We start from the raw sequence: 24,650 nt of genomic DNA, 5'->3' as shown, positions 1-24,650 counted from the left end.
TTTCCTATTTCTCGTATTCGCAGTTACTAACTTCATTTGCTTGGGTTCGTTTTTGTATCCTCCGGACATCATCGACATCTCTCGTGTCTCTGTCTGGAAAAACTTTTTTGGTGGCTGCCGAGAACAATCGTGGAACAAAAACGAGATCCAAGCAAATGCCGAGATAGATGCAAACGTGTTACACACAAAGCTATGCCGCTCTTCTTTAAGAAACAAGGGAAGTCTTCCCTCAAGAAAGAATTAAAAAAAGTCTATCCATATATAAATCGAGAATGGCTATTGATCACTGCTAATCTAACAATTTCTTGAAATCATTGGGGAACTTCATATCTTGAGATCAGTCGGGAAGGAAGAGTCCGCTTGATCCATGCTTTTGCATACGACTGGCAGGACACCACATCGCGCTGGGGAATTCGATCGACGGCTGCTCTCGCGAGGAAGATCTGGCTGGTTTGCGAGTAGGCCGTGCATGACACGAAGTCGTGCTCGCTCGATTGAAGCGCTCCTTGGCTTCGTCAACCAGGAGATTGTCCGCGAACGCCTGGATCATCACGTTCCACCAGACGATGTTCAAGGCCGGCAGCTCCTCCAAACGCCCGCTCATGTCCATGACACCACCTCTCGCTGGGGCATCGAATCGAAGACCTTCTTGGCCAGTGCTTTCCTCGCTTTGGGCGCATCCATCGAAGATCGCGTTGCAGGAGATGCAGTTCCTAGCGGGCATCCGTAAGAACATCGCCTGCGCTACCTGGAGATTCCCATTCTGGGCATATGCGGTGATCATCGCGTTCCAGGCGACGAGATCTCTCTCGGCATCGCCAAGAACATCGCTTTGGCGTCCTCGGCCTTGCCACGCTTCGCCAGCGCCACAAGGATTGCCGTGGTTGTGACGACGGTCCAGCGCGGGAGGAGATCGAAGACGCGCCTTGCGTGCTCAAGATCCCCGATCTTGACAAATGCGCCGATGAGGCAACTCCACGCCACGGAATCTCTGCCGCCGGGGATGCGATCGAAGAGATTCTTGGCGTCCCAGGGCCTGCCGTTGTGCGCGTAGACGGTGAGCATCGTGATCCAGGAGAACCTGTTCTTGCTGTGATCGTCCATGCCGTCGAAGATCTCCCGCGCCTCGCCGACGCTGCCGCATTCGCATACACTAGCCCAAAATCCTCTTACCTCCTAGCTAGGGTTCTTCATTTTTAACGTTAGGCTATGGGGGAAAATTGGCGCCCACCGTCGAGGGACGAATTCCGGGAGATGGCAGCTCGAAACATTCCCGAGGTAACCCAAGACGCGTCGAATTGCTGGAGCTTCTGGCAGGTTTTTCCAGGGATTCTGCGGCAATGGCCCGCATTTGAGCGGTGGAATCCAGCCACTGGCGGTGTCGAACATCTTAAGGTGAGGACTTTCGTGTTCTAGAGCAGGGATTAGACCTCTTCTCAAGGAAATCGCAGGAGAACCTCTAGTGCAAGCAATGGTGAGCACCGATGGTTCTACGGTGATATTAGAAGCCATGAAAGAGTTTGTATTATTTCTTTGATTCCTTGTCTTTTGTTCTTAAACTTGTTCTTCCTTAGGTGGCGTTGCCTTTCAGAGAATATCTAGACATGGTTTTGTCACCTGGAGAGCACAACGATCAGTTTTATCTGGCACAGGTTAGGATTTAAGCTTGTTGTTCGTGTTGCCGATATTAAGGATATCACTGCAGGTTCCTATACGCGTGAAAGACTCAACGGAGAAACCTCCGCTCGCTTCTCTGGAATCCGAAATCTCCGTGGTATCATATTTTCTTCGTCTACTTTTTTCTGTGTTTTTGTGACACTTATCGTGCTCAGCCAGAGTTCCTGGACGAGGATGCGGTCTCAAACATCAACCTTTGGATGAGTTCGACGTCTTCTCGGTCAAGCATACATTATGATCCATACCGCAATGTGCTTGGAGTCGTGATGGGTCAGAAGAAAGGTAGAGCTTTTTCATGCGTGGCATGTTTCAGTGTTGTATTTGTTGCAGTTACTCTGTGGCCTCCTGATGCGGCGCCATACCTGTACCCCAAGCCACTGTATGGAGAAGCTTCGAACCATAGGTATTTGTTTTTATAGAAAAAGATACACTTCTTTTATTCCTGTTTCTATTCAGCGAGGTGAACTTTGTTGAACCAGACTACCAGAAATATCCACGCTTTAGAGATGCATCAAAACACAGTCTGGTTCTGGTAGTCGATGCTGGCAGTGCAGTTTTTATACCAGAGGCTTGGTTCCACCAAGTGGACAGTGCTGCTCTAACCATTGCCGTAAACTTTTGGTGGGCGTCTAAACAATCTTACGCATTCGACACGCCCATGGATTCATATTACTTGCGGAGGATTTTAATGAGGTAAGCAAATGTTGCTCTTGAGTTTTTCACAGCTTCTTTCGTTTTCCAGTCTTTTGGACGCCGAAAAGGTCAACAAGCAACAATTGTCGATGCAATTTACTTATATTGTTCTACAGAGATCGATGCTCGGATGGAATCCTCACGTGGATGTAGAAGGTGATCTTGATGACGTGCAAGGAGTAGAAGATCTTACCGTGAACAGCTTGAGTTCACTAGAAACAAAACAACTTCACGTCATACTATCCTGCGTAGCGGTCGCAGTGAACAATGGCAATTGTGAGGACGATCCTGTCGCAAATGTGTTTCTAAATACGAGCCCTCGAAGCCTTCGTCGAATCTTTCTTACGATGGTGGTAAGTGCGAGGCACTGTATGCTATGATTGTCGCTAACAAGTTGTGCATTTGCAGACTACATTTCCTCGTTCACTAGAAGCACTCGTATTGCATGCTCTCAGTCCTGTCGCTGCAGAACTTTTGACAAAACAGTTTGAAGAGATGGACTCGATTGCTTCTGAAGCATCACAGTAAGGAACTTGTAGGATGCTGTTGATTTTACGTTGTTATGGCTTTGGTTTTGACAGAGGAGAGTTCTACAAGCACTTTTACAGTGTTTTTGACGACTCCAGTGTCGCAATGGCTGCGCTCCTCGATAGGAAGGAAGCGTTCGCATCAAAGGTAAAGATTCTGAAGCTATTTCGCTGCTGTTAAACGGTGCTTTTGTCTCAGGCTTTGGACAGTGTCATGGAGAAATTTCTGGGATATAAGCTTCACTGACGGTGAGCTTTTGTAAATCAATTTTGAAACAAGGCGCTTCTCAGGTATCCTTTCGAGTACATTTTATCGAATCGGGTCTCCTTTGGATGCAGATAAAAGCAGCTAGTGTGTATTTAAATGTTAAAGCTAACTGGCCCTAGACAGTCGTGATGGGTTCGTTAGCAACTTCACTTGGGATAGTGCTGCTGTCCCTAGCCGTAGCAGCTCTTCTATCTTGGAAACGAATTCCAGGAGCACCGGCTGATTTTGTCATCACGAACTGCAGTATCTGGACTGCAGACAAGGATGTTCCATGGGCAGAATCCATGGCTGTGAGACGGGGAAGAATCCTTACGCGTGGGCTGTCAAGATAAGCGTTTGTTTTCCTCGGTATCTCTATTCACGAATTTTCATGCTTGTAGGACGTTGCCTGTTCTGATACCGAATTCCGTGATCTCGAGGGGCAGTTTGTGGTGCCTGGTTTCATTGATTCTCATGTTCACTTTATTCCTGGGGGCCTGCAGGTATGTTAAGTTTAAACAATAAGGGAAACTAACGTCTTACCTGCAGCTACTAAGATTGGATCCTCAACACACACATCTAGAGTTCACACAAAAAGTTCAACATGCTGCTCATGGTGCTCTTGAATTTGTTTTCTTCTTGAGTGTATAGTATTCATCGCTTCTTTTGAAGGGCTCGAGCCAAATGAGTGGCTTCAAGGATTTGGATGGAGCAACGAACACTGGGGAGGTGAGTGGCCAGATTCATCCTGGATTGATAGTGTCACCGAAAACAATCCGGTGAGTTTTTGTTGTAGTTTTGAGGTTATAAAAACCTGACGTTCATAGTATCACACAGGTGTGGCTCAGCAGGATGGACGGTCACATGGGCCTTGTAAATAAAGTTGTCATGGAGATTTGTGATTTGAAGAGCGTTAAAGACGATCCAGTTGGTGGGAGCATTGTGAGAGATGAAGATGGTGATCAGTTTTTATTCTCCTATCTGAATTATAGAGAAGTTGGTTCTAACATCCTTCTTTGTAGTTCCAACTGGTTTACTCGTTGATGCTGCTATGATATTGTTAACTTCTTGTCTTCCTAAACCGTCATTGGAGCGGCTCTGGCAAGAGCAAGCCAGTATGCTGTCTCTAAAGGCGTCACCTCAGTAGTTGACTTCGGATCATACTTTCCTGGTGGATCAATCAAAGATTCATGGAACGATGTTGAAGGTAATTCCATTTTAAACATCATGTTCCTCGTCTAAATTCTTTCTCTAGAGGTATACACATGGATGGACTCACTCGGGAATATGACTGTGAGGTCTGCACTTTTCTTCCCACTCGAGACTTGGCCGCGAGTCGCTGTAAGTTCTGATTGTCATTTTACTATACGATACTTGAATTTTTTCTTCAGGCTCTGATAAAAGAGAGAGGACGGCATATAAGCGACTGGTTCACATTGATGGGGTCAAAGCTTTTGCCGATGGATCGCTGGGCTCGGGAACAGCTCTTTTTCACCAGGTGTCACGTAAATATTAAGTAGCTTTTCTGAGGTATTCAAATTTATCGATCCAAACAATTTTGGCCTCCGTGTGGCCGATCTGAGTTGGCTTTCCGAGTCCGTGAGTGCTGCTTTTGAGTCGAAATTACAGGTACTTAGATGATCTTTGATCCGATGCTTAATCATGAACTTCAGGTAGCAGTACATGCGATTGGCGATGCAGCAAACGATGATGTACTGGAATTTACACTGACGCTATTTCTAAACATCCTCGTCAAGGACATCGATTGAGAGTAACGATGAACAAATCTACGTTTGTATCACTGAACTCGTGGGATTGCAGGTAGAGCATGCACAGCACCTTTCACCTGGAGCGCACCTCAAATTTGGGAAGTTCTCCATATCTGCATCGATGCAAGTAAGCAGATGAATGCATGCTGCCTCCATTACCCTGGATTTTTGCACAGCCAGAGCAACTTCTAGATGATGCTTACTACGCCGTGAAGGAACTTGGTGAGAAGCGCTCACGCGGATCTTATAACCTCTGCTCCCTCCTCAGAAGCGTGGTTGCTTTAGGATCCGACTGGCCTGTATGTCTGTCAGATAGTTTTTCTTCGGCGTTACGTGAATGGTTCGTCTCAAGGTGGTAGCAGTGAATCCACTTGGAGTGGTCCGTGCAGCCGTGGAGAGAACACCTGCAGGCTGGAGTCATCCCTGGATTCCCGAGGAAAGGATTTACAGGTACACATCCTTGGCTGCGTATGCAGCTGCATTGGAGGATTTGGTTGGGTCACTGACGCCAGGAAAGTTTGCCGACTTTGTGGTGTTGTCAGAGTCTCCTTTTGCACAGGGCACGGGCAATTTTTCTCGAGTGGTTGCTACGTTCGTTGGTGGAAATATTGCCTTCCTTTCAAGGCGTTATGCCAAACTCGGTAAATTATTTCGTTAATTATATTTGCGAGAAGATGGGTGAGGAGAAAGCAGCCAGAATCATCAAGCAGTTGGTAAAGACCCTCAAAGAGATGCATTTGAGGGGCGTGGTTCATTAGGATCTCAAGCTTGACAACATTCTCTCCAAGCTAAACATGCGCGACAAAGTGGAGATCAACAACTTTGGCATTGCCACCTGAGGTGGAGAACAAGGATGGCAGTTTCTACATGGCAGCGGGGACTAGGAGCAATTTTATATGAGATGCTGGGAAAGGGAGGAGATCTCGTGTGATAAGGGGTGGTCCTTTCTCGTTTGTAGAGGAGGATCTCCTTTCTAAGATGCTGGCTGTGGATCTGAAATAGAGGTTGACGGTCGATCAGGTTCTGCAACAGCCAAGTTGGAGTGGTGTGAAAAGAAGTGCTCCTGGCCTGGTCATGAAGAAAGTTCAAGCGGCTTAAAAGTGAATGCCAGTAATAAACTAACTTGCTATTTCCTATTTCCTTTTCACAATTATTACTTTTCTTTTTCTTTTTTTGTATTTTCGAGATACCAATATCTTTCTAGAAAACATTTTTGGTGGCTGCCAACAACAACTGCAGAACTAAAACGAGCTAGAACGAAAAAGAGATGGATGTGTGTGTGAGAAGCCAAACAAATCCGCTCAGAGAAAGAAGCGTGCTAAAGTTCATTGAATGTTTCTAAGGAATTGTAAAACGTTTATTGATATATAAGCAAAGATCAAAGCTCAAGTTGAATCAAGAATGGCTGGTTGCCAACGTCCCATCTTTCGATAGACCCTGAGATTTTCTTGTCAATAGTTGCCCTAAACTATGAGCCCAGGATCTCTGCGAACAACGTCCATTTGATGGCGCTTTAGCATTGTGTTGACGACAAGTTGATCGTTCCCTTCGATCTCGGGAAAGATGATGGCCACTCCAGCCCACACAATTCCCATGGTTCCAGCGAATACCGGCTTGCCGCTTACGGATCCGCGCCAGCCATCTCCAATCGCTGCCAGCTCGAGATCACGAGATTCGAGCGCTGGAAGGAGAGCGAAATCTCTAGCGGGCACTTCCTCGATGCAATCCAGGCGGCTGTGGATAAGCAGCTGCTCGACGCTGGAGGATGCGATTGCAAGAAAGACCGCATTGCCCAGAAAACCATCGGGAATTGGAGGATTGAAACGTTTTCTCCCATTCACCGCGAAGCCTAGCCTCGTTCATGCGGTTGAAGAAGCGAGAGCTCGGTTCTGGCGCGGGTGATCGCGATCCAGAGGTGAGCCGCAGGTAGAGTCGCGGTGGTGTCGCTCTTTAGCAGCGACCGAATGCCGCTGCTCGTGAAGGAGAGGATTGCGCGCTCCACATTTCTGGGGTCGGGGAAGGGCGGAGGCTCAATCTGGTACTCCGCTGGAGTGGATTCCGGTGGAATTGCGTCAGGTTGCAGGAGCAGGGATCGTTCCAAGTGTGGCGGATTGACGCGATGCTCCTGGCCTGAGGAAATCAGCGCCCAGGCTTTCACGAAATCGGCCGTGGCAACTCCATCGGCTGCGCTGTGGTGGGTCGCTACCTGGGCCGCACAGGAACCGAGTGAGCTTGATCGAGACAAGAGGAAGTTCCGTGGTTTCTTGCGTTGGGAAGGCCTAGAGATTTGCTGGCGAGCGCTTCGAAGAACTCGATGCCGGAGTCGCAACACTGGATCTCGGGGGCCTGATTGGGAAGAAGCTTGTAGCGGCCGGCTAGCGGATAGAAGAGGGAGAGCGTCTTGGAGAGGGATAGCTTGAGCTGGTCGGAAGGGACGAATCGTAGAGGAAAGGCGTGTAGACCCGAGGAGCAATCTGGTCGAGGCAGCTGAGAAGTATGGACGTTCGTGGTAGTGGAGAGGAGTTCGCAGGCTTGATGAGATCTCGGACATTGGAAGCTACTTCCATTGGGATCTGGATTGGCTTGGATGGTGGTGGAAAAAAGATTTCAATGGAACTAAGGATGGAAGACGATCATCAGCTCTTTCTTATGCTTCCAGGAACTCGATTGGGACTTGGATTCTAGCTAGCGGAGCATTTCCAGTTGCTGTGGACGATGATGTCAATGCGTGGGTCAGATTGTGTGCAAAGTTGACTTCCAAATAAAACTGAAGTAACAAGTTGTGGAGAATTTGTTCATGCTTGTCCATGTACCTAAGCATTGATTTGAGTGAAACGGCATTGCTACTATAACATTAGATAACTGGTGAATCCAATCCAGCAAAATCCGACGTGAATCTTTGCTTGCTTAGCTCCCCAAAAAGTGAAAACAATATCGATTAATGATAAAAAAGGCAGCGACTGCTGGCAACGACTGCTCATATTGTATATATGAAGCTATATATATATGGGCTGTGGCAACTGCCTAATGCCACATCATCCTAGCTTCCTAGCTAAGCATCTACCTGAGCATCTAATTTCAACAATAGCTCCCCAAAAAGTGAAAACAATATCGATTAATTCATTCATTGCTAACAAGTTTCTTCCATCCATGGAAGCATTTCAATGGAGGAAAGTCAAGAGTATGGCGAACAGATCGGACAAGATCAGCATCACATCGTAAAGCTAGTAAACGTTTGGACTTTTCTCTTGTAAGGATAGGCAGACATGTGGAAACCTTCTACCTCTAACACTGATGTCCGAGGACGAATTCTCAACTCCTGCCAGAACTCCAGTTCCGGAAAGCAATCTTCGATAGAGTTCTAATTCTTTCTTTTTTTGTTATTTTTTTTATCGACTAAGCAGATGATCCCGAGCCTGGTCCTTCAAAAGAAGTGGAACTCGAGAGAGCTACTCATGAATTCATTGGAAAACATCAGTGTACATGTCCTCGTTCTTCTGGATCATACTTTAATTTCTCTTTTTGCTCGGTGACTCCAGGACTAATTTTGTTCCAAATCCTCTCCTAGAATTAATTGTTCCTTCTTTCTTGACACCTCTCCTCTTATAAACTCGTCTTAAGCAACAAACTTTTCGAAGGTAGGTCTGGGACACCATGGAACAACATGTAGCGCCTGCTGTTGAAGGCACGTGGAGTCATCGAACATATAATATATTATATTAAACGTTTAAGCAGTGCCTCCCATCTCTTACTGAAAAAAACTCCAAAAGTCCATAGTATGCATGAAACACCACCACCAACAATGGCAGCCAGAATCGTTTCATCACCATGTCCATCATCACTGTCTTCATCTGTGTGATCGCCATGGAAAGGATTATGCAAACCAGCACACTCTGCAAGGGGGAAGCCACAAAGGCCTGGGTTTCCTTCATAGCTGCTCACCGGGAATAATGCAAGCTGAGCACTCTGTGGAACCCTTCCGAGAAGCTTGTTGTTCGAGATGTTTAAGTATTTCAGGAAGGTGAGGTTGCCAAGCGAGTCCGGGATGTGTGATTCAAGCCAGTTCTGTGATAAATCTAGCCACTCCAGGTTCTTGAGGTTTCCAATTGTGGAAGGAATGGCCCCTGTAAGTAAGTTGTGTGCGAGATTTAGCACATTTAAGTCTTGCATGCCACCGAATTCCTCTGGGATTGTTCCAGTGAAGCTGTTGTGCGAGAGATCAATAGCCAAAGGACTGTTTACCAGATTATATATTGTTAAGTTGAAACCAGGAGGTGCCAGAAAGAACCATCTTCTGCATCTGGTTGCAAACGGAAGTTGCTCAAAGTCATCCAAGCGGATCCCTTGCAGTATGAAAACCTCCTCATAAGCTTTGCAGATGGATGCCTCTATGTTGATTGCAAACACCATCAGAAACGGGAAGGTTATTTCGGTTATTTCATCCTCTTCCACGACTGATGAGCGGCCGATCCAGCTTGGAATTTGTCCTGTCAACTGATTGTCGTTCACTAAAAGCAGGACTAGAACGTTGCTGTTCCTCAGCTCGCTTGGTAGGCCACCCTGAAGCTTGTTGTGACTCAGTAAAAGAGATCGAAGGCTCAGCATACTTCCAATAGATGCCGGGATTGCTCCAGATATCATGTTGTTGCTCAGAAACAGCAGGCTGAGTTTCTTCAGCCTAGATATTTGCTGAGGAATGACGCCTGTGATATTGTTAAAACTGAGATTTAGTGTCACCAGCTCACTACAGTTGCTGATTGTAGCGGGTATGCTGCCTTCAAGATTGTTCCCCCAAAGAAGAAGATGTTGAAGCTTCGGGAGTCTGCTGCACATATCCACTGGAATGGGCCCTGCTAGAGAATTGATGCTCATATCAAGCATTTCCAGATTACCACAGTTCATGGCTGAGTTCAGAACCCGACCATGCAACCTGTTATATATCAGCAGCAAAGACTTAAGTGAGGACCTTGCAGGGCAGATGCTTGGGTTGCCAGTGTTGAACAAGTTGCAGCTCAGGTCTAGAACCTTAAGACTTGGAGGAACTGTAGGGAGTTCACCTATAAAGTTGTTGTGGTCGGCTTGGAGAACTTGAAGAGACTTAAAAACCGTAGCTAAACTTCGATTGGCAAATACCGAGAGGAATGGTCCAGATAAGTGATTGTCTGATAGATTGAGCATCTTCAAAGCAGCACAATCCTTCCGAAAAACTGTCCCAGAAATGTTGTTAAACGAGAGATCCAGCTCCTCCAGACTAGGACAGTGGTCTATCTGAAATGTTGTGAAGAAGTTGGTAGACAGGTTGAGCTTCTGAAGACTGGTGGATGAACGTAGACCAGAAAGTTCCCCTGTCAGATTATTCGACGACAATGAAAGCTCTTGTAAGCTTCTGCAGTTTATAAACATATCTTCAGGCACCCCTCCAACCAGCTGATTGCTCGATATGTCTAGAAACCGCAAGCTCTTGCACGATGCGAAAAAGGAAGCAGGTATTGAGCCACTGATTCTGTTGTGAGATAAATCAACCGAAACCATAACATGCCCGATTGATCCCTTCAGCGAAATTTCTCTTAGCTTGTTGTGTGAGAGGTTCAAGTGCCTGATGCCTTTGCAAGTAACCAAAAGAATATCTAGAAAATGACTAGTGAAATCGTTGCTTGACAAATTGAGGAACTCCAAAGAGCATTTCTGCGGTGATATGTTGATCTCAGTGAAGTTGTTCCCCGAAGCAGACAAATTGCGTAGTTGAGGCAGGGCTTGGATTGTTGAAAGTGGAAAAAGGCCCGAAAGTGACAGAGAATCAATCTGTATGCCAGTGATCCGCCCTACTGAGGAACAACTTACACCAATCCAGTGGCAAACGTTTGTGCCCGCCTTCCAGTTATTCAGTGCCCCAAGAGGATCATCCACAGAAAGTTTAAAGCTTAAGAGTGCTTCAACCTCTGAATCTTCAGCACTTGCATGAAAAACAATTGTGACAGCAAGCAGGACAAGAGCAAGCAGCCTCCATGGATCCATTAGAATGCCTAGCAATATGCTTACAGTATATGTAAAAGTCCACCAATCTCAATTGGCCACATGATCGAACATGGAATCAGAAGAGAAGTCCAACCCAAATTCTACTAATAAATATTTGAACTTCATGGAGAGTTTGACTTTGCCTTGGTTGTCCCAGAGCTGAAAAAAATGTTAATACTCTCTCTAAAAAACAAAGACAGAGAAAAAAGAAACAAAGCTTTCTTAACAGTCCCAATGAAATCATCATTGCCAATGACGTGATCCTTCAAACAGCTTTCGTCCTCCAGAGGAACATCACTCTCACCCTCGAGGCTAAACACGAATTTTTCGTTCCACTTCGGAGTGGAACCCTACCCTGGAAGATGGAAGACAAAGTTTTGGTCTAGATAAGAGAAAAAACTATGAGAGTTCTTGAGGATCGCATAAGGGTCTGATTTCCCTAGGAGAAGAAGAAGAATCAGAGAATGACAGCAAACTCCTACCCAAAATGTCACTGTTCTTGAAGTCGGGAGTGTCGATGAGACAAACCTTCTATTCGCTCTTACTTGAAATCAAGAGATTTTCAAAAGCTTTTCCTTAAAGACCAGCGAAAAGCTTTTTTAGTTCAACTCTCACAGTTCTAAGGATGAAACTCGCCTGATGAGAAATGATGGAAGTTCTTCTCACGTTAGCCGCCTTGACGAACTCAAACGAAGATTAGAGTTTTTTGGTGGTGGAACTTGAGAGGAGAAGAGCCACCAACGAGGAATCTGGCTGTATGTTGCTACCACTCTCACTGGGGACATCAAATCAAACACCTTCTTGGCGAATGCCATGAGAATGGCCGTGGATGTGACGACGGTCCAGCACAGCAGGAGACGAGGGAACTCGAATCTCCGGATGTGATCGAAGAGATTCTTGGACTGCCGTGCGTGAGCATCGTGATCCAAGAGATCATAAATCATGGATATTTGCACTGAGAAACCATACCGAAGCATGGATTATACAAATCCAAAGTATAATTAATTGATCAATCAAAGAACTTTGAGTAGATAATGCTAGAGAATTTAAATCACAAGAATTTTTAATGCATGAGATTCATTTTTAGCGTCTAAATCCAAAATAACATGGCCAAAAAATGGCAGGAAGAAGCTTTTAACTTTAAATATCACTTGATATATCATGAAACACACAGATGTTTGCTAGATGTACAAGTATTTATGTTTAGAATCAACTTCAAACTCATACTATTAGTAGAGTCATACTAAAGCCATAATGGGCTAAACAAAAATTGAAGTTTGTCAATATAAACTTCAAAATAAAGCACAAAATTCCATTTTATTAGGATACATTCCTAATAAGGAAAATTGATTCAAGATGTATTGTCTCTTGACAGATAATAAAACTTAATGAGCTAAAATTTGTATGTGATTTGTTAATTCTTATCCAAAATGAATGGCATGCACAGAAGCTTGGATTTCAAATTTAACATTAAATTAGGATATAATTTAGTCTCAAAGAGTTTTTTGTGTTTATTTGGAATCTATTTTAACTTAGATAATGGATACTCATGAGTCTATAAATACTTATGACACAAGATACATCCTTTATTCAATATATCTATCAAACTCAAATTAAAGAAATTGATCATGATTAGTCGTTTTTGGAAAGTACTTCAAATTTTGACTCACATTCAGATAAATTTGAAGAATAGTTTTATTAGAGTCCTAAAACCACGAAAAAAAAAACTATGTGACAGTTATTACATATATTTTATCTTTACAGTGATATAAATGAACTACATACATTTAAAGAAGTTTTAATGCTAAGCACTTCTTTCAGAAATTAGGTTGCTAATGAATCTTGGGAATTGAAACCATGGATGAGTAGTTAATGTCAAATAGTGATATAGATAATTATAAAGTTCGTCTTGTGATCAAAGAACACTCTCAGAAATAAAGCATTGATTATACACAGATATCTTTTGTGGCAAAAACTAATCTATCTGGGTATTATTTACTATCTCTGCAGCTCAAAACTTGGAATTACATCAAATGAAATGCTTTTCTTAAGATTTTGAGTTTTTTGGAAATAACAAAAATCTGGCTATGGCTTAAAGCAGGGTTGGTTTTTGTAAAAATGTTATCACCGGTATAACACCATTAATGATCCATAAACTTCACTCACACTGAAGTAGATTGGAATATTTATATTTATCATAAACTATAATTGCAATTTATTTATATGACTTAATAATTGTATCTATTAAGCACAGCACATTAGTTCTCTTTCAAGAGAAATATACTACTGGCATTATTGTGTGCTATTCAAACATGTGCAAGCACTAATCTATATCCACTCTGGCATTGCATGATAAACTATCTAAAGCAAATAGTCCATGCACTGAGGGGGAGAAATGGATTTTGCAGACGAAGTCTTACCAAAATCTTGTGGGATCACTCATGTATCTTGCTACAAGGCCAGATATTGCTATTACTGTTGTAAATATGAGGCGTTTCTTAAATAATCCAGGTATGCGGCATGTAGAATTCTAAACTATCTCCAAGGTACATCCAAAATTTGGATTGTCTACTCTGGTCTTAAAGCTTCTGAAGTCATCAGCCTTACCAATGCAAATTTAGCAGGTGATCTTGACAATTGGAGTCCAAAAGTGGAAATGTGTGGAGTTGTTGTCTCTTGGTCATGGAAAAAAGAAAACAAATTACTCTTTCAACATGTGAAGCTGAATACAATGCAAATATCACAAAAGAAGCAATTTGATTGAGAAGACTTCTAGCAAATATTGGACGTCCATGTTTAAAACCCAATTGTCTACAATAACAATACGTCAACTTTAGCATGATTGAAAATCTGATCTTTCATGCTAGAACAAAACACATTGAGATGGATCACTTCTTTATTTGAGATCATAGAGTAGAAGGAGAAATAAAAAAATACTTCACCTAGTTTCGAGCCAGTTTAGGCTATACTTCTTTAAGGTAATTGGTAGAAAACTAAAGTGTATTGTATTTGAATTCTTAATATATTTCTCTTCTCAACTGAAGTGAACCGTGTTTCCTAAAAAGGACGTGTAAAAGGGAAAGGTGGTAGAGGTGTCTAATCAGGAACAAGCAGGTCTTCTGTTAGGGACGCAGAAACAATAAAGGCTCACGTTTTCATCGTATTTGTCACGTAAAGGATTTGCTCGAAGGGTAGGTTTATAAGAGATTCCGATGTTGCTAACCGGTAAGGAGAAATGAGATTTACGCACCTTGCATTATTGACTTTAAAACCGAAGGACAAACAGCGAGATACATATCAACCTACTCAACGAAGGCTTTGAATGCCTCCAAGCACTGAGCAATGTGATGGCGGTGCTGCCTGGAAAGCATTGTATCGGATTTGCTGGCAGGGAGATTGGGAATGACATACTTCTTGACCCGGGTGACTAGAGTGGGCTCATCTCCATTTCTCACACAGTCGGCCAGAGCTTTCGTCATTGGGATGACGTAAAAGGTAGGACAAGTACCTGAAGAACAATGTGGCTATAGCTCGATCAAACGAAATACCAAGTACTTACCTAGCATGACAATGCCTGGAATCGTCTGCTGGTCCGGAAAATCTTCCCTTCCCAGCCTTTCGTACAAGCGCCTGTTCTCCTGGTATGCTGCAACCGCCTCTGCCATCAATTGTGCTTCTGGATGATGGCCTACATCGTAGCTTTTGTCTTCTTGAACCAGTAGCTTGATTGCGGTGTCCAATCTCTCGATGAGAACATCAGGGGTTGCTTGAGTTTTGGCGTTGGACATGAAGAGATCCAGGGTACATCTGCTGCGCACCGAATTGTCGTCGCCATCGTACTCAAACAGCTCCAGGAGTGAGGTTGACATGTCTTCCACGGCCGACTCTTCGTGCCTGTGTGTTTTGGTCACTGCGATTATGTGCTTGACCAGGAGCTTGACGAAGCGAGACCTTATGTGTCGGATTTGTATCGTCGACTGCAGCATGACATCGCTCAAGTCTAAACCCAGAAACTCACTCACGTCCTCGTTGAACATCTGCGGAGGTTCTACCCCGAAAAACGAGCGAAACTCTCTTTCCTGGGCAATCTCCATCTTAAAGTAATTTACCTGAGTTTCTGTCCACTCGGAACCTGATTTGCATCGCCTATTCACCGCCATCAAACCCGAAACCTATTCATTGAATAATTTCTGGTTTATTCACCGAATAATTTCTAAGTATATTCAATGAATATACCAGACAACCCAGGCCGAGACAATACTATCAACTTTTTAGATTTGGAGAGTCCTTCTCTCAAGTTCTACATTTCTTCTTGCTTCTACACGTCAGATCCTCGCTCCAATCCTCGCTCCCAACGCACTTCTTGCACACAAACAGGCCCTGCGGATCGACAGCCTCCTTGATGAGCTTGAGCTTGTCATACTTGTCGCCAAAGAATGCCTGCTGCCAGTCCGGCTCGTTAACATCCGCCTCGTTGAGATAGCAGCCCGAGGATGGCGCCACTCTCCTCAGCCGGCCCCCGGTCTTGGTGATGGCGCGAGCAAGAGACTTCTTCGCCGCCTGGGTCTCGTTGGCAGGGAAGAGCTTCACGACTATGATGTGCCACAGCGCTTCCCTCCATGCCGGATTCACTGCGTTGTCTCGAGCCACTGAAACCTCGCCACCCGCGGTCAAGTACCCCATGACTCGATCGTATCCCTCGTCCCAAATCCCGACTAGAGTCTGTGCCAGCTCCTCCGGATCGTCGCTAAAGGTGCTGCTCGGGATCAATCTCGACACCAGCAGCTCCGAGGAGCCAGTTGCGAAGGAGCAGCCGGACTTGGAGCACTGGACGGCCTCGTGCCACTTGAGGTAGGAGGAGAAGCTCTGCATTGCCCCGTTGACGCTCACGCCGGCGATGCCCCTCGCCTCCGAGAGGAATGGATCAAACGAGCTCTGCGCAAAGGAGGAGTTCTTGTCTGGAAGAAGGTACTGGACGATGAGCGCCCGCTTGGCGATGAGGAAGAAGCCACCCCATCCGTCCTGGGACAGGCCCGGATTGCTCTTGACGAACTCCGTGACGACCAGCTCAAAGCTCTCGGAAGTGTTGGCGCCGACAACGTACGAGGCAAACTGCAAGCTCTCCAGCGCAGGATGAGTCGCGTGAGTCACGGAAACCACGACACCGAAAGTTCCTCCGCCGCCGCCACGAAGAGCCCAGAACAGGTCCTTGTTCTGGCAGGCATTCGCCACCACCAGCTTCCCGTCCGCCGTCACGACCTTGTACTGGAGAACGTTGTCCGCCGAGAGGCCGTACTTGGGTGACAGAGGACTGTGCCCCGCGGCTTGAGGATAGCCTCCGGCAGCTCCAACCGAGGAACACTGAGCACCAGCTATGACTTTCCCATGCGCGTCGGCAGCGCGGTAGAGCTCCTCCCACACAACTCCTGCTCCAATTGTCACGCCGGATCGAGCAGCCGAGCTGTTGCATCCCTCTGGAACAAACTCCTCGACGAAAGAAATATCCTTGAGGTGGTGCGTCCATATGCTAAGCGACCCCGCTGCGTTGCTGCGTCCAAAGTAGTCGTGACCCGTGTTCTTGACGGTCACACGAAGGTTGTAAGTCGCGGCAAATTCCACAGCTCTCTGGACGTGCGATGCGCTCGACACGTTGACGGCAAACACCGAGACCCGCCCTTGATAGCAGCTACTTTTCTTGTTCCCGGAGAGAAGGCAACCTTCGTTGCCATCCATCTCGAAGAAGGAGTCTTGCATGGCACCGGGCTGCGCAGCTCTCCAAAACGCATCGCTCCATTTCTGCGTCACCTCGAGGCACTGCAGAGCGTTGTACTCGGGCTCGTGGCACGGCCAAGCCGGCGGTTTCGAAGCTACGAGCTGCCCATCAATGGACGCATTGAGAGCCTGCCAGGCGCTTGAGTCGGGCCAGCAGTCATCAGAAGGTAGACACTTGCAGCTAAATGCCGTCGGTCTTGCTCGCATTGACGATGCCAAGAGCACAGTGAGGACGACGAGTAGCACACCACCGCAAAAGCCCATGCTCGATCGGAACTTCGGAAACTTGGAAACTGACTTGCCCCGAAAAGCGCGAGAGGCGGAGATATAAATGCTGCCCGAATGTCGAACCTGCCTTTCACTGCTGGGATAACTTCCTCCAGTCTACCTTCACTGTCGTGTATTGCCGCGGGTGATTTCTTGAGCGCATTCTCGCTTCGTGATAAAGTTGTCGACTTCGCACGCCATCTAGAACATCGGACTTACATGACCCCCCCGGCCCGGTCGAGAGGGAAAACACTCCACATATTTTGCTGGGACTCTCCAAAAAAATTCCGCCGATGGACGACGCACGCCGTCACCTCGTAAATCTTGCAATACGTGCCTGCCGTATGGCCTCGGCAGAAGTTTGCGGCGAGCCAGGCAGCGGTTCATGCTGTGGCCACGGCGGAGCCGTCGGGCTGAAGGAACTGTTGCCGCCACCAGACCTCGGAGTTCCACACATCTCACAGCTGTCGGCAGGCTCCCAGTTTTCGTACGTGCAAGCTCGACACCTCCACATCTGAAAACTTAGCCCGCCTCCACTTCCGCCACCTTCATTCCTGGATCCCACAGATCCTCCACCGAAGCGACGAGACGGCGGTGGCGATGGTCGTCCCAGTAAGAACCACAGCGGCCTAGTCACCATCCACGACCAGTTCGCCGATCTTCTTACGAGAGCCCCGATGCCACTGGAGAAGAACCTGGGAGCACGTACGTAGAGCAGCCCTGCTAGAATTCCGGAGAGGTGGCCCAAGAACGAGGCGCCTGGCATGAACATCTGGACGAGAACGAGCTCTGCCCATGCTGCAAACCTCGCTGGTACTACGAAGCCATAGACGATGGCGTTGGCTGGAGAGTTGTGATTGAGGACTACCTTGAGAGCGAAGAGAAGCGCCGAGAATCCCACGGCACAGGACGTGTAAGGCGCAGGCGAATCGGTCAGGGTCGAGACGAGCGTTCCCAGCAACACCATCAAGCCGTGAGACATCCCCAGGAGGAGAGCCACCATGGACGCGAATTTCGGGCTTCCCATTCTACCTTCGAGCTGGACGCCCTTCCAGAGCAGTGAGATCATGTTGTAGAACAGGTGCGCTTCGTCGACGTGGTAGAAAGCCGAGAGAAGCAAGCGCTTCACATCGAAATTCTGCGAAATCTCGATCAAACCGGGGGATTCTCAAGAGGATTACGAGCGCTTACCCGGAGAACAAGGTAGGGACTGAGGCAGACCTCCTCGATCGATGGCAAAACCTCGTGCAGGCTCCCAGGGCGCAGATAGACGATCACATTCGCGAGAATCAGCGCCGCCGTAACCGGCGGCTTCCTCTCGAGCTGGACGAACTGCGAGAAAACGTGAAGCGCCAGCATGAGGAGCATCCCGTTGCTACGACCGCCGCGCCTTCCAGCCATCGCCAAAAGTCCCCCCGCGCAAACCCTAGGGAGCCCCGCGTGAGGTGTATCAACAAATAAAACCTCGACACGCGTCAAAAGGATATTCCCACTTTCAAATTTGAAAAGTACGTCGTTGGAGCCCTAAAAACTTTGGCAAAATTTTGGCAGAGAGCTCTTCGCTTTCACTCTGTTCTCTGGAGTTTCGGCTCGGGCGCATCGTCATCGTCTTGGAAGATCGTGCGCTTCCCGGTCGCGGCATTCTTCTTATCCTCATGGTTACTATTTCCCTTGAATTTCCTGTCTTGCTTCCCGGGATTTCGAGCTCGATTGTCTCTGCTGTATCGATTTTGGCCGGAGGTTTCTCGCCGCTTGACCTGTTGATCCCAGATTTTCTTCCAGTAGTCACGCTCGGCTTGTCCTGGGCGAGAGAACGCACAGTAAAGCAAAGAAGAAAAACCAGCTTTGATTGCAAACCTTCGAGAGCTTCCAGCGTTGCCAAGTAATCCTTGATCACAAGACCGCCCTCGTCCGAGATCACGGCTGCTGTCCGTGCCTTGCCTGCGTCCTCTGGAGTTTCGAAGCGGATGTATCCCTCGGTCTCGCCCTTTGAGAAGTCGACAAACTGCAGGAAAAATCAAAAGTGAAGAGAAGAAAGAACGATGGCTTTGAGACCTTCACGCTCCCATACTGCTGGAAGACCGCCTTGAGGTCCTCCCTTATGACCGCGTCACTTTGAGTTCCTTTCTCTGTTTTCTCTTTTGCCTCTCCGTCTTTATCTTCAGTGTCTTTGCTCTTGTCTTCTTCTTTCTCCTCGTCCTTCTTCTCCTCCTCGGCCTTCTTCTCCGATTCTTGCTGGGCGCCCTTCTCAATCTTCGTCAGTTTAAAGCGCACAAGAAGTCCTTTCACATAGTCGTCCCTGAAGGAAGAAAAACAATCACTATCGCAAATTTCCAGGCAGACGGAATTACCTCTCTTTCTGTTCCTTCTTTGGCAGGGAATTCATGAGTGTCTCGAAGGAGTCCCTGCGAGAGAAAACCACGCCGTGAAAGACGAACTCACAACAGAAGTTTGAAAGAATTTTACTTGGACTGGAACTTCAAGTCGGCGCCCTTGAAGTTTAGTCCCATCCCAGACGCTCTCTGTGCTTCTTCTGGAGATGCAAACTCCACAATAGCGTAGCCACTGAAAGCTTTTACTGCAGGGTGACGAGGCACCCGCACGCTAAGAATCTAGAAAGCCAGAAACGTTGAATTATCCAAAGCCAAACCAAGTATAACTCCTACCTTGCAGTTGCTTTCAAAAAAAGCCTCGATCTCTTCTCTCGTGGTCTTCCACGAAAACGGTGACACTGCCAAACTCCGAGCATCAACTTCAGCACGAACCTCTTCCGGCTTTTGCATTTCGTGGACTCGTCCCACACGGAGGCCTGTAAACAACGAACACGTTTTAGAACAGGGAAAACCTTTGTTTATTTTCCAGCTAGAACACATACCATCGTCCGAAACTTTAAGGAACGAGGATTTCCTCAAAACATCCGCGACCGCAGCGACGACACCCTTGGGAATCGTCTCTGGAGTGGTTTGAGAGAGCCGCAAGTGAAATCTCATCCGAGTGAAGGCGCAAATCACCGACAAGCTCACCACTGTTACAAGGAATGGATGTTTAGAATGAAAAAAGCGATTTGAGTGGAAAGCGCGAAAGAAAAAGGTACAGCCGTCGGCGCTCTCCTCAATCGAGCGCAGTAGAAACGCATCGTTGGCGAGATTGCTGTCGCTAAAGTAGAATTCCACCTGCGAAGAAGAGAAAAGTCGCGCTCCATCTCACAATGCGCTTCCACTCACCTGTCTCGTGATCTTGGCCGCGGCGTCGTCGCCCACAGCACCATTCTCCATTGGATAAAAACCTCGAAAAACCCTAACCTCTAGAACCCTAAAAATCCTATCAAGGGAGCGATGGTGGAGGGAGCGCCGAGCTCCAAAACGGTGGCGGATGCCACCACCGCGCTCTCAGGTATTGGATTTTCACTGTTTCGATCTTCAAGCTTAGATGTGGTGAAAATGCAGCTCGCGAAGCTGTCGGCGATTTACTGAACGCTTCCCTCACTGGAACTTTGGAGGAGTTTCAAGGTAAAATCTGGTTTATTTCGAGAAGAAGAAGAAGAAGGACTAGGAGGATTCTAAATCTTTGTGTGTGTGTGTGTGCTCCAGATGCTGCAAAGAAAATGGCACAAGGACAGGAGGCTATCGTGGATGTCATTGCTGCAGTAAAAGATGCCAATGGTCGCGGACCACTTCACTTTGCTGCTCGCGGAGGAAATCTCCAAGTCTGCAAAGAGCTCGTGGAGAATTTCCATCTGGAAGTGGATCAGAAAGACAACGATGGTGTGTTTTGTGATCTTATCGACTTGAGACTTTTCGTTTGGTTTTGTTTTTGCAGGAGAGACTCCACTGATCCATGCGGCACGACTGGGACACTTTGACACAGCTAAGTTTCTGATAGAGCATAACGCTCAAGTTTCGATGTCCTCACTGGACCTTGGATCCACACCGCTGCATCATGCTGCGGGGATAGGTACCTTGAGCTAGAAAAGATATGAATTCTGACGATGTTTTTTTATAGGCTCGATTGAATTGATGCGACTATTCCTAGACAATGGTGCTAAGATCAACACTGAAAGTACTTCTGGAACGCCTCTAGTCTGGGCAGCCGGGCATGGAAACACAGAAGCCGTGAAGCTGTTACTCGGAAGTGGTGCAAACGTACGGTACTTTCAGAAAAAAGAAAAACGTTCCACCACTTCTGATTCTATGACTTTAGCCAAACATACTTGCAGAGAATGGCGTGAGTGCATTGATATCCGGAGCAGCCACTGGATCTTACGACGTTGTTTCTCTCCTGATCAGGGTATGCCATAAGTTCTCCAGTTTTTGGAAACTTTTTTTTTCTATTAACTCACTCTTGACACAGCATGGTGCCGATGTAAACATCAGCGCTAGTGGAGTAACTGCATTACATGTAGCTGCTGACACTGGAGACGAGAAGATGGTGAAATGTCTTCTAGACGCTGGAGCCGATCCCAACGCTCAAGACGAGGTAGCTTCAGTTTGGTTTTTTTTTTTTCCTTAGATGCTGTTGTTTAACTCGGTTTTTCTACTACTTTGGTGTTTCAGGATGGTGCCAAGCCTATCCAAGCCGCTGCTGCCAGAAACTCTCGCTCGATCGTGCAGATGCTTCTCCCTCTCACGTCACAAGACGCAAAGGATAACGAGTGGAGTGTGGACGATCTCATCGCCAGAGAAGCGCCTCAAAGGACGACAGAGGTCAGAGTTTCTATCCTTTTCCTCCGCTGATGGATCGATCCATGTTGCTGCAGATATCTCAAGAAATGCTGGACAAAGCCAGTGAAGCCAAGTCGAGAGGTACTGAAGCTTTCAACCGGAAAGATTACTTGATTGCTATAGATGCATACACACAGGTCATACACACACCTTTTCTACTTTTTTCTTTTTCTTTTCGGCGTGTTATTGTGCTTACTGTGTTGATTCCAGGCCCTTGATATAAATCCTACCGATGCTTCGCTCTACTCAAACCGGAGTGTGTGTTGGATACGAACTGGCCAAGCCGAGCAGGCACTCAAAGACGCAAAGGCGGCAGTGGATTTAAGACCAGACTGGGCCAAGGCACGGTATCGAGAAGGCGTTGCATTAAGGCTTTTAGAGGTAAGTAGCTTCCAATACTTTCTCGGGTCCAGAACTTACAGTAAACTCTATCAAAACAGCGATATGAGGAGGCTGCTACTGCGTTCTACGATGGTATCAATCTGGAACCAAACAACAAGGAGTTGCAAGAAGCTTTCAGGTAGCCATTGTTTTCTATCCTAGTTTCTATTTTTCGGGTTGATCACAGGTTAGCCGTCGAGACTGGGAAGAAACATCACGCAAACAATCAAAAGACAATGTAAAGTCGGGAGAGAAAAAAATCATCGCTTTCTTTCTTAACACTTCGTTCTAGAAGTAATTTACATAGTGACTGATGTTAGCAGCTCACATAGCGCAGCCTTCCCAACTCTTTTCACGTACAATCGAGCAAAAGGTAGCAACACCTCGTCGAGCTTTTCGTGGCCACCGTCCAGAGGTGGCTTGATGGCCTTTCGTATCAGCTCGGTTAGCTCCATGCTCCCCCTGGCCAAGACGTAGGCCTGGAAGCTCTCGAGGAGGGCCTCTCGGAGGTAATGGTGGTCGTCTGACGGTGGCGGCGGCCTTGGCTTGAGGAACGCGTGCTCCAAGAGCTGGGGTATCCTCGGCCGCTTGTCCTTGTCCCACATAAGGCAGCTCTTCATCACGTCCACGATGAGGGGGTTGGACACCGGCGGGAAGTTGATTACATGGTTCTCGTTGGTGATCTCTCGGATCTTCTGGTAGAAGCTGAGGTGGGAGAATGGTGTCCGGCCGTAAACCATCTGGTAAAGGATGCATCCAAGCGACCATATGTCTGACGCGCGACCACACTTGACGGTTCCCTGCTCGTCCCTCGAGTTCATGAGGAACGCTTCCGGGGACATGTAGTTGAGAGTCCCAACCTGGAAACGCAAGAGCTCTCGATGTTTATCAAAGAAAGTAACGAAGAAGCTTTGTACCTGAGACTCTCGCACGATGTTGGTTGTGTCGTTTTGTATGGCTTTGGCGATCCCAAAGTCGATAAGCTTGAGAGCTCCTTGGACGAGGAGAAAGTTCGCGGGCTTGAGGTCGGCATGGACGATCCGCTCTTCGTGTATTGTATTCACAGCTTTCAAGATATGCTGCGAATGGAAGACAAGTTTAAACGAAGACGACGAGCTAGAATGTTTTACCTCCCAATGCAACCGCAACCAATTCTCATCAAGCTGTCCATCCTCGCTTTTCTTCCGCTCAAGAATGCGTGCCAAGTCAATCTCTCCGTACTCCAGCACCATGTAAATCCGCACGTCGTTAAGGATTTCACCATGGGTAGCAGCACTATCGGACCTGAAGATGGTTTTATCGGTCACCTGAAGAATAGACACAACTGAGCACAATAGTTTACCAGCGTCGACACGTACCTCGTAATCTATAAGTTGGATAATGTGATTCTTTCCTTTCAGACGCTCCAAGTATTCGATCTCCTGATGAAAACCGCAAGCTGTCTGATGATCCCGTCCTTTCAAGATGATCCTCTTGAGACCATAAATCGTGCAGTCTTGGGCGATGACTTTGAATACGTGACTGCTTCCACCGCTTCCGATCTTGCCAAGCTTCTGATACCTCTTGTTGTTCACCCACACAAAGTTCGCATTCTCTCTTGTCTTGCCGCGAGAAGAATCACTCTCCTTGCTCTCTGTGACAACTTTGTCGTGAACATTGGCACCCTCGGCAACTTTCACTTCCTGCTGCTGTGACCGCAAGCTGTGAAGCTCTTCCTTCACACCACTGAAACCGTTTAGAAGCTTGGAGGCACCTCCTACGCTTCCTTGCTTGCTCTCAATCTGCTGGAATTGCTTGCTTTCTGAAACTTGGATTTGCTGGTTTTCTGTCACTACGACTTGGTGATGGTTCACTACGTGGACCTCCTGGTTCTTAGCTACCTGGACTAGCTGATTCACTGCTACTTCGCTTTGCTGCCGGGACTCCACCACCTCGACTTGGTCGTGACGGATCTCTGCGAGGAGCTCACTTTGTTTTTGCTGGTTCTCTGCTTGTAAGTCGTTTTGCTTCTGTTGGTTCTCGGCAGCCTCAAGTGATTCGTCTGAGCCAGTGCTGTCGTCCCCACGAAGAACGCGTCTAGGCCGACCTGGAATCAAGCAAACTCCAAAGTAAGAGCTCTCTTTCTCACTCTTCGCCGAAGCCCGAGAAGAAACTTACCTAGCAACTTAAACCTGGAGTTTCTAAACGTTCCAGGAGCGCAAATCCCCGCGATCGTCCCAAGATTTGGAGCGATGCTCCCGGATGCCGTGTTGTGATGCGCACTCCCGATCGCCGCGCGCGCCTCGTCGGTGATACCAGACGCATCCCAGCCTGCATTGGCGGATGGAGCCGCGAGGTCGTGATCCCTGAGCTCCACGGAGCTTCCAGGGGCGAAAATCCCCGAGATCGTACCCAAACCCGGCCCTGTGTGTCCCAGCGCCGCATTGTGATGCGCGGAGCCGAGCACCCGGCGCGCCTCTTCTGTGAGGATCGATGCTACGCCCGCGGCTGGAGGAGCGAGCTCATTCTCCATAGAACTTCCATGGAACAAAACAAGAACCCTAGCTAGGTTGGAGTGAAAAAAATATTTGCTACCCGGTTA

At 47.2% G+C, this 24,650-nt stretch overlaps 8 protein-coding genes across 19 annotated transcripts; 3 read left to right on the top strand and 5 right to left on the bottom strand.

The window, feature by feature from the left end:
- The first annotated feature begins 1,195 nt into the window (after positions 1-1,195).
- Positions 1,196-4,347, top strand: LOC9631850 (jmjC domain-containing protein C). 8 transcript variants are annotated; one of them, XM_024672165.1, is made up of 18 exons: positions 1,201-1,278; positions 1,328-1,395; positions 1,452-1,518; positions 1,575-1,652; positions 1,706-1,774; positions 1,833-1,959; positions 2,008-2,080; positions 2,134-2,370; positions 2,420-2,438; positions 2,487-2,526; positions 2,587-2,723; positions 2,779-2,894; positions 2,952-3,045; positions 3,097-3,647; positions 3,694-3,760; positions 3,817-3,923; positions 3,982-4,102; positions 4,167-4,343. In XM_024672165.1, exons 1-14 carry the CDS (start codon positions 1,210-1,212, stop codon positions 3,142-3,144), a joined length of 1,242 nt encoding a protein of 413 aa, XP_024527933.1. In that variant the 5' UTR covers positions 1,201-1,209; the 3' UTR covers positions 3,145-3,647; positions 3,694-3,760; positions 3,817-3,923; positions 3,982-4,102; positions 4,167-4,343. The 8 variants fall into 8 exon arrangements, with proteins under 8 accessions (XP_024527934.1, XP_024527933.1, XP_024527929.1 ...); XM_024672161.1 differs by having other exon boundaries at positions 2,420-2,723; positions 3,097-3,146; positions 3,237-3,647; positions 4,167-4,347; XM_024672163.1 differs by having other exon boundaries at positions 2,487-2,723.
- A 318-nt stretch (positions 4,348-4,665) lies between these two features.
- LOC9635356 lies at positions 4,666-6,049 on the top strand. 4 transcript variants are annotated; one of them, XR_002992042.1, is made up of 6 exons: positions 4,666-4,773; positions 4,818-4,915; positions 4,966-5,040; positions 5,094-5,212; positions 5,266-5,363; positions 5,456-6,049. XR_002992042.1 is itself a non-coding variant. In XM_024672171.1 (6 exons), exons 3-6 carry the CDS (start codon positions 5,035-5,037, stop codon positions 5,556-5,558), a joined length of 330 nt encoding a protein of 109 aa, XP_024527939.1. In that variant the 5' UTR covers positions 4,666-4,773; positions 4,818-4,915; positions 4,966-5,034; the 3' UTR covers positions 5,559-6,049. The 4 variants fall into 4 exon arrangements, 3 of the variants coding, with proteins under 3 accessions (XP_024527939.1, XP_024527936.1, XP_024527938.1); XM_024672171.1 differs by having other exon boundaries at positions 5,090-5,212; XM_024672168.1 differs by having other exon boundaries at positions 5,090-5,212; positions 5,431-6,049.
- A 2,578-nt stretch (positions 6,050-8,627) lies between these two features.
- LOC9635354 (receptor-like protein kinase BRI1-like 3) lies at positions 8,628-11,905 on the bottom strand. Its single transcript, XM_024672090.1, has 3 exons — positions 11,595-11,905; positions 11,179-11,240; positions 8,628-10,936 (listed from the first exon to the last, which is right to left on the bottom strand). The coding sequence occupies exons 1-3, from the start codon at positions 11,903-11,905 to the stop codon at positions 8,628-8,630; spliced, it is 2,682 nt and encodes an 893-aa protein (XP_024527858.1).
- A 3,316-nt stretch (positions 11,906-15,221) lies between these two features.
- On the bottom strand, positions 15,222-16,964 carry LOC9635353 (uncharacterized FAD-linked oxidoreductase ARB_02478). The gene has a single exon (XM_002966932.2). The coding sequence runs from the start codon at positions 16,962-16,964 to the stop codon at positions 15,222-15,224; it is 1,743 nt and encodes a 580-aa protein (XP_002966978.2).
- A 287-nt stretch (positions 16,965-17,251) lies between these two features.
- On the bottom strand, positions 17,252-18,387 carry LOC9635352 (rhomboid-like protein 14, mitochondrial). Its single transcript, XM_002966931.2, has 2 exons — positions 18,159-18,387; positions 17,252-18,105 (listed from the first exon to the last, which is right to left on the bottom strand). Exons 1-2 carry the CDS (start codon positions 18,366-18,368, stop codon positions 17,278-17,280), a joined length of 1,038 nt encoding a protein of 345 aa, XP_002966977.2. The 5' UTR covers positions 18,369-18,387; the 3' UTR covers positions 17,252-17,277.
- Positions 18,388-18,445: 58 nt separating this feature from the next.
- Positions 18,446-20,297, bottom strand: LOC9635351 (la protein 1). Of its 2 annotated transcripts, XM_024671771.1 has the most exons (9): positions 20,192-20,277; positions 20,062-20,140; positions 19,843-19,992; positions 19,634-19,776; positions 19,434-19,579; positions 19,319-19,372; positions 19,023-19,266; positions 18,825-18,972; positions 18,446-18,768 (listed from the first exon to the last, which is right to left on the bottom strand). In XM_024671771.1, the coding sequence occupies exons 1-9, from the start codon at positions 20,240-20,242 to the stop codon at positions 18,533-18,535; spliced, it is 1,251 nt and encodes a 416-aa protein (XP_024527539.1). In that variant the 5' UTR covers positions 20,243-20,277; the 3' UTR covers positions 18,446-18,532. The 2 variants fall into 2 exon arrangements, with proteins under 2 accessions (XP_024527539.1, XP_002966976.1); XM_002966930.2 differs by having other exon boundaries at positions 19,843-20,140; positions 20,192-20,297.
- Positions 20,298-20,299: 2 nt separating this feature from the next.
- Positions 20,300-22,348, top strand: LOC112345321 (ankyrin-2-like). Its single transcript, XM_024671769.1, has 12 exons — positions 20,300-20,360; positions 20,414-20,476; positions 20,558-20,731; positions 20,787-20,921; positions 20,970-21,109; positions 21,168-21,254; positions 21,318-21,443; positions 21,521-21,670; positions 21,724-21,825; positions 21,899-22,069; positions 22,129-22,208; positions 22,257-22,348. The coding sequence occupies exons 1-12, from the start codon at positions 20,303-20,305 to the stop codon at positions 22,309-22,311; spliced, it is 1,341 nt and encodes a 446-aa protein (XP_024527537.1). The 5' UTR covers positions 20,300-20,302; the 3' UTR covers positions 22,312-22,348.
- On the bottom strand, positions 22,322-24,602 carry LOC9631849 (probable serine/threonine-protein kinase mps1). Its single transcript, XM_002966929.2, has 5 exons — positions 24,227-24,602; positions 23,428-24,155; positions 23,200-23,376; positions 22,987-23,148; positions 22,322-22,929 (listed from the first exon to the last, which is right to left on the bottom strand). The coding sequence occupies exons 1-5, from the start codon at positions 24,579-24,581 to the stop codon at positions 22,369-22,371; spliced, it is 1,983 nt and encodes a 660-aa protein (XP_002966975.2). The 5' UTR covers positions 24,582-24,602; the 3' UTR covers positions 22,322-22,368.
- Positions 24,603-24,650: the final 48 nt, after the last annotated feature.

The sequence above is a fragment of the Selaginella moellendorffii genome, unplaced genomic scaffold (genome assembly GCF_000143415.4).
Source record: "Selaginella moellendorffii unplaced genomic scaffold, v1.0 SELMOscaffold_8, whole genome shotgun sequence".
Lineage (NCBI taxonomy): Eukaryota > Viridiplantae > Streptophyta > Lycopodiopsida > Selaginellales > Selaginellaceae > Selaginella > Selaginella moellendorffii.
Note: the sequence above shows the minus strand (reverse complement) of the source record. Positions and strands in the feature narration are given on the sequence as shown.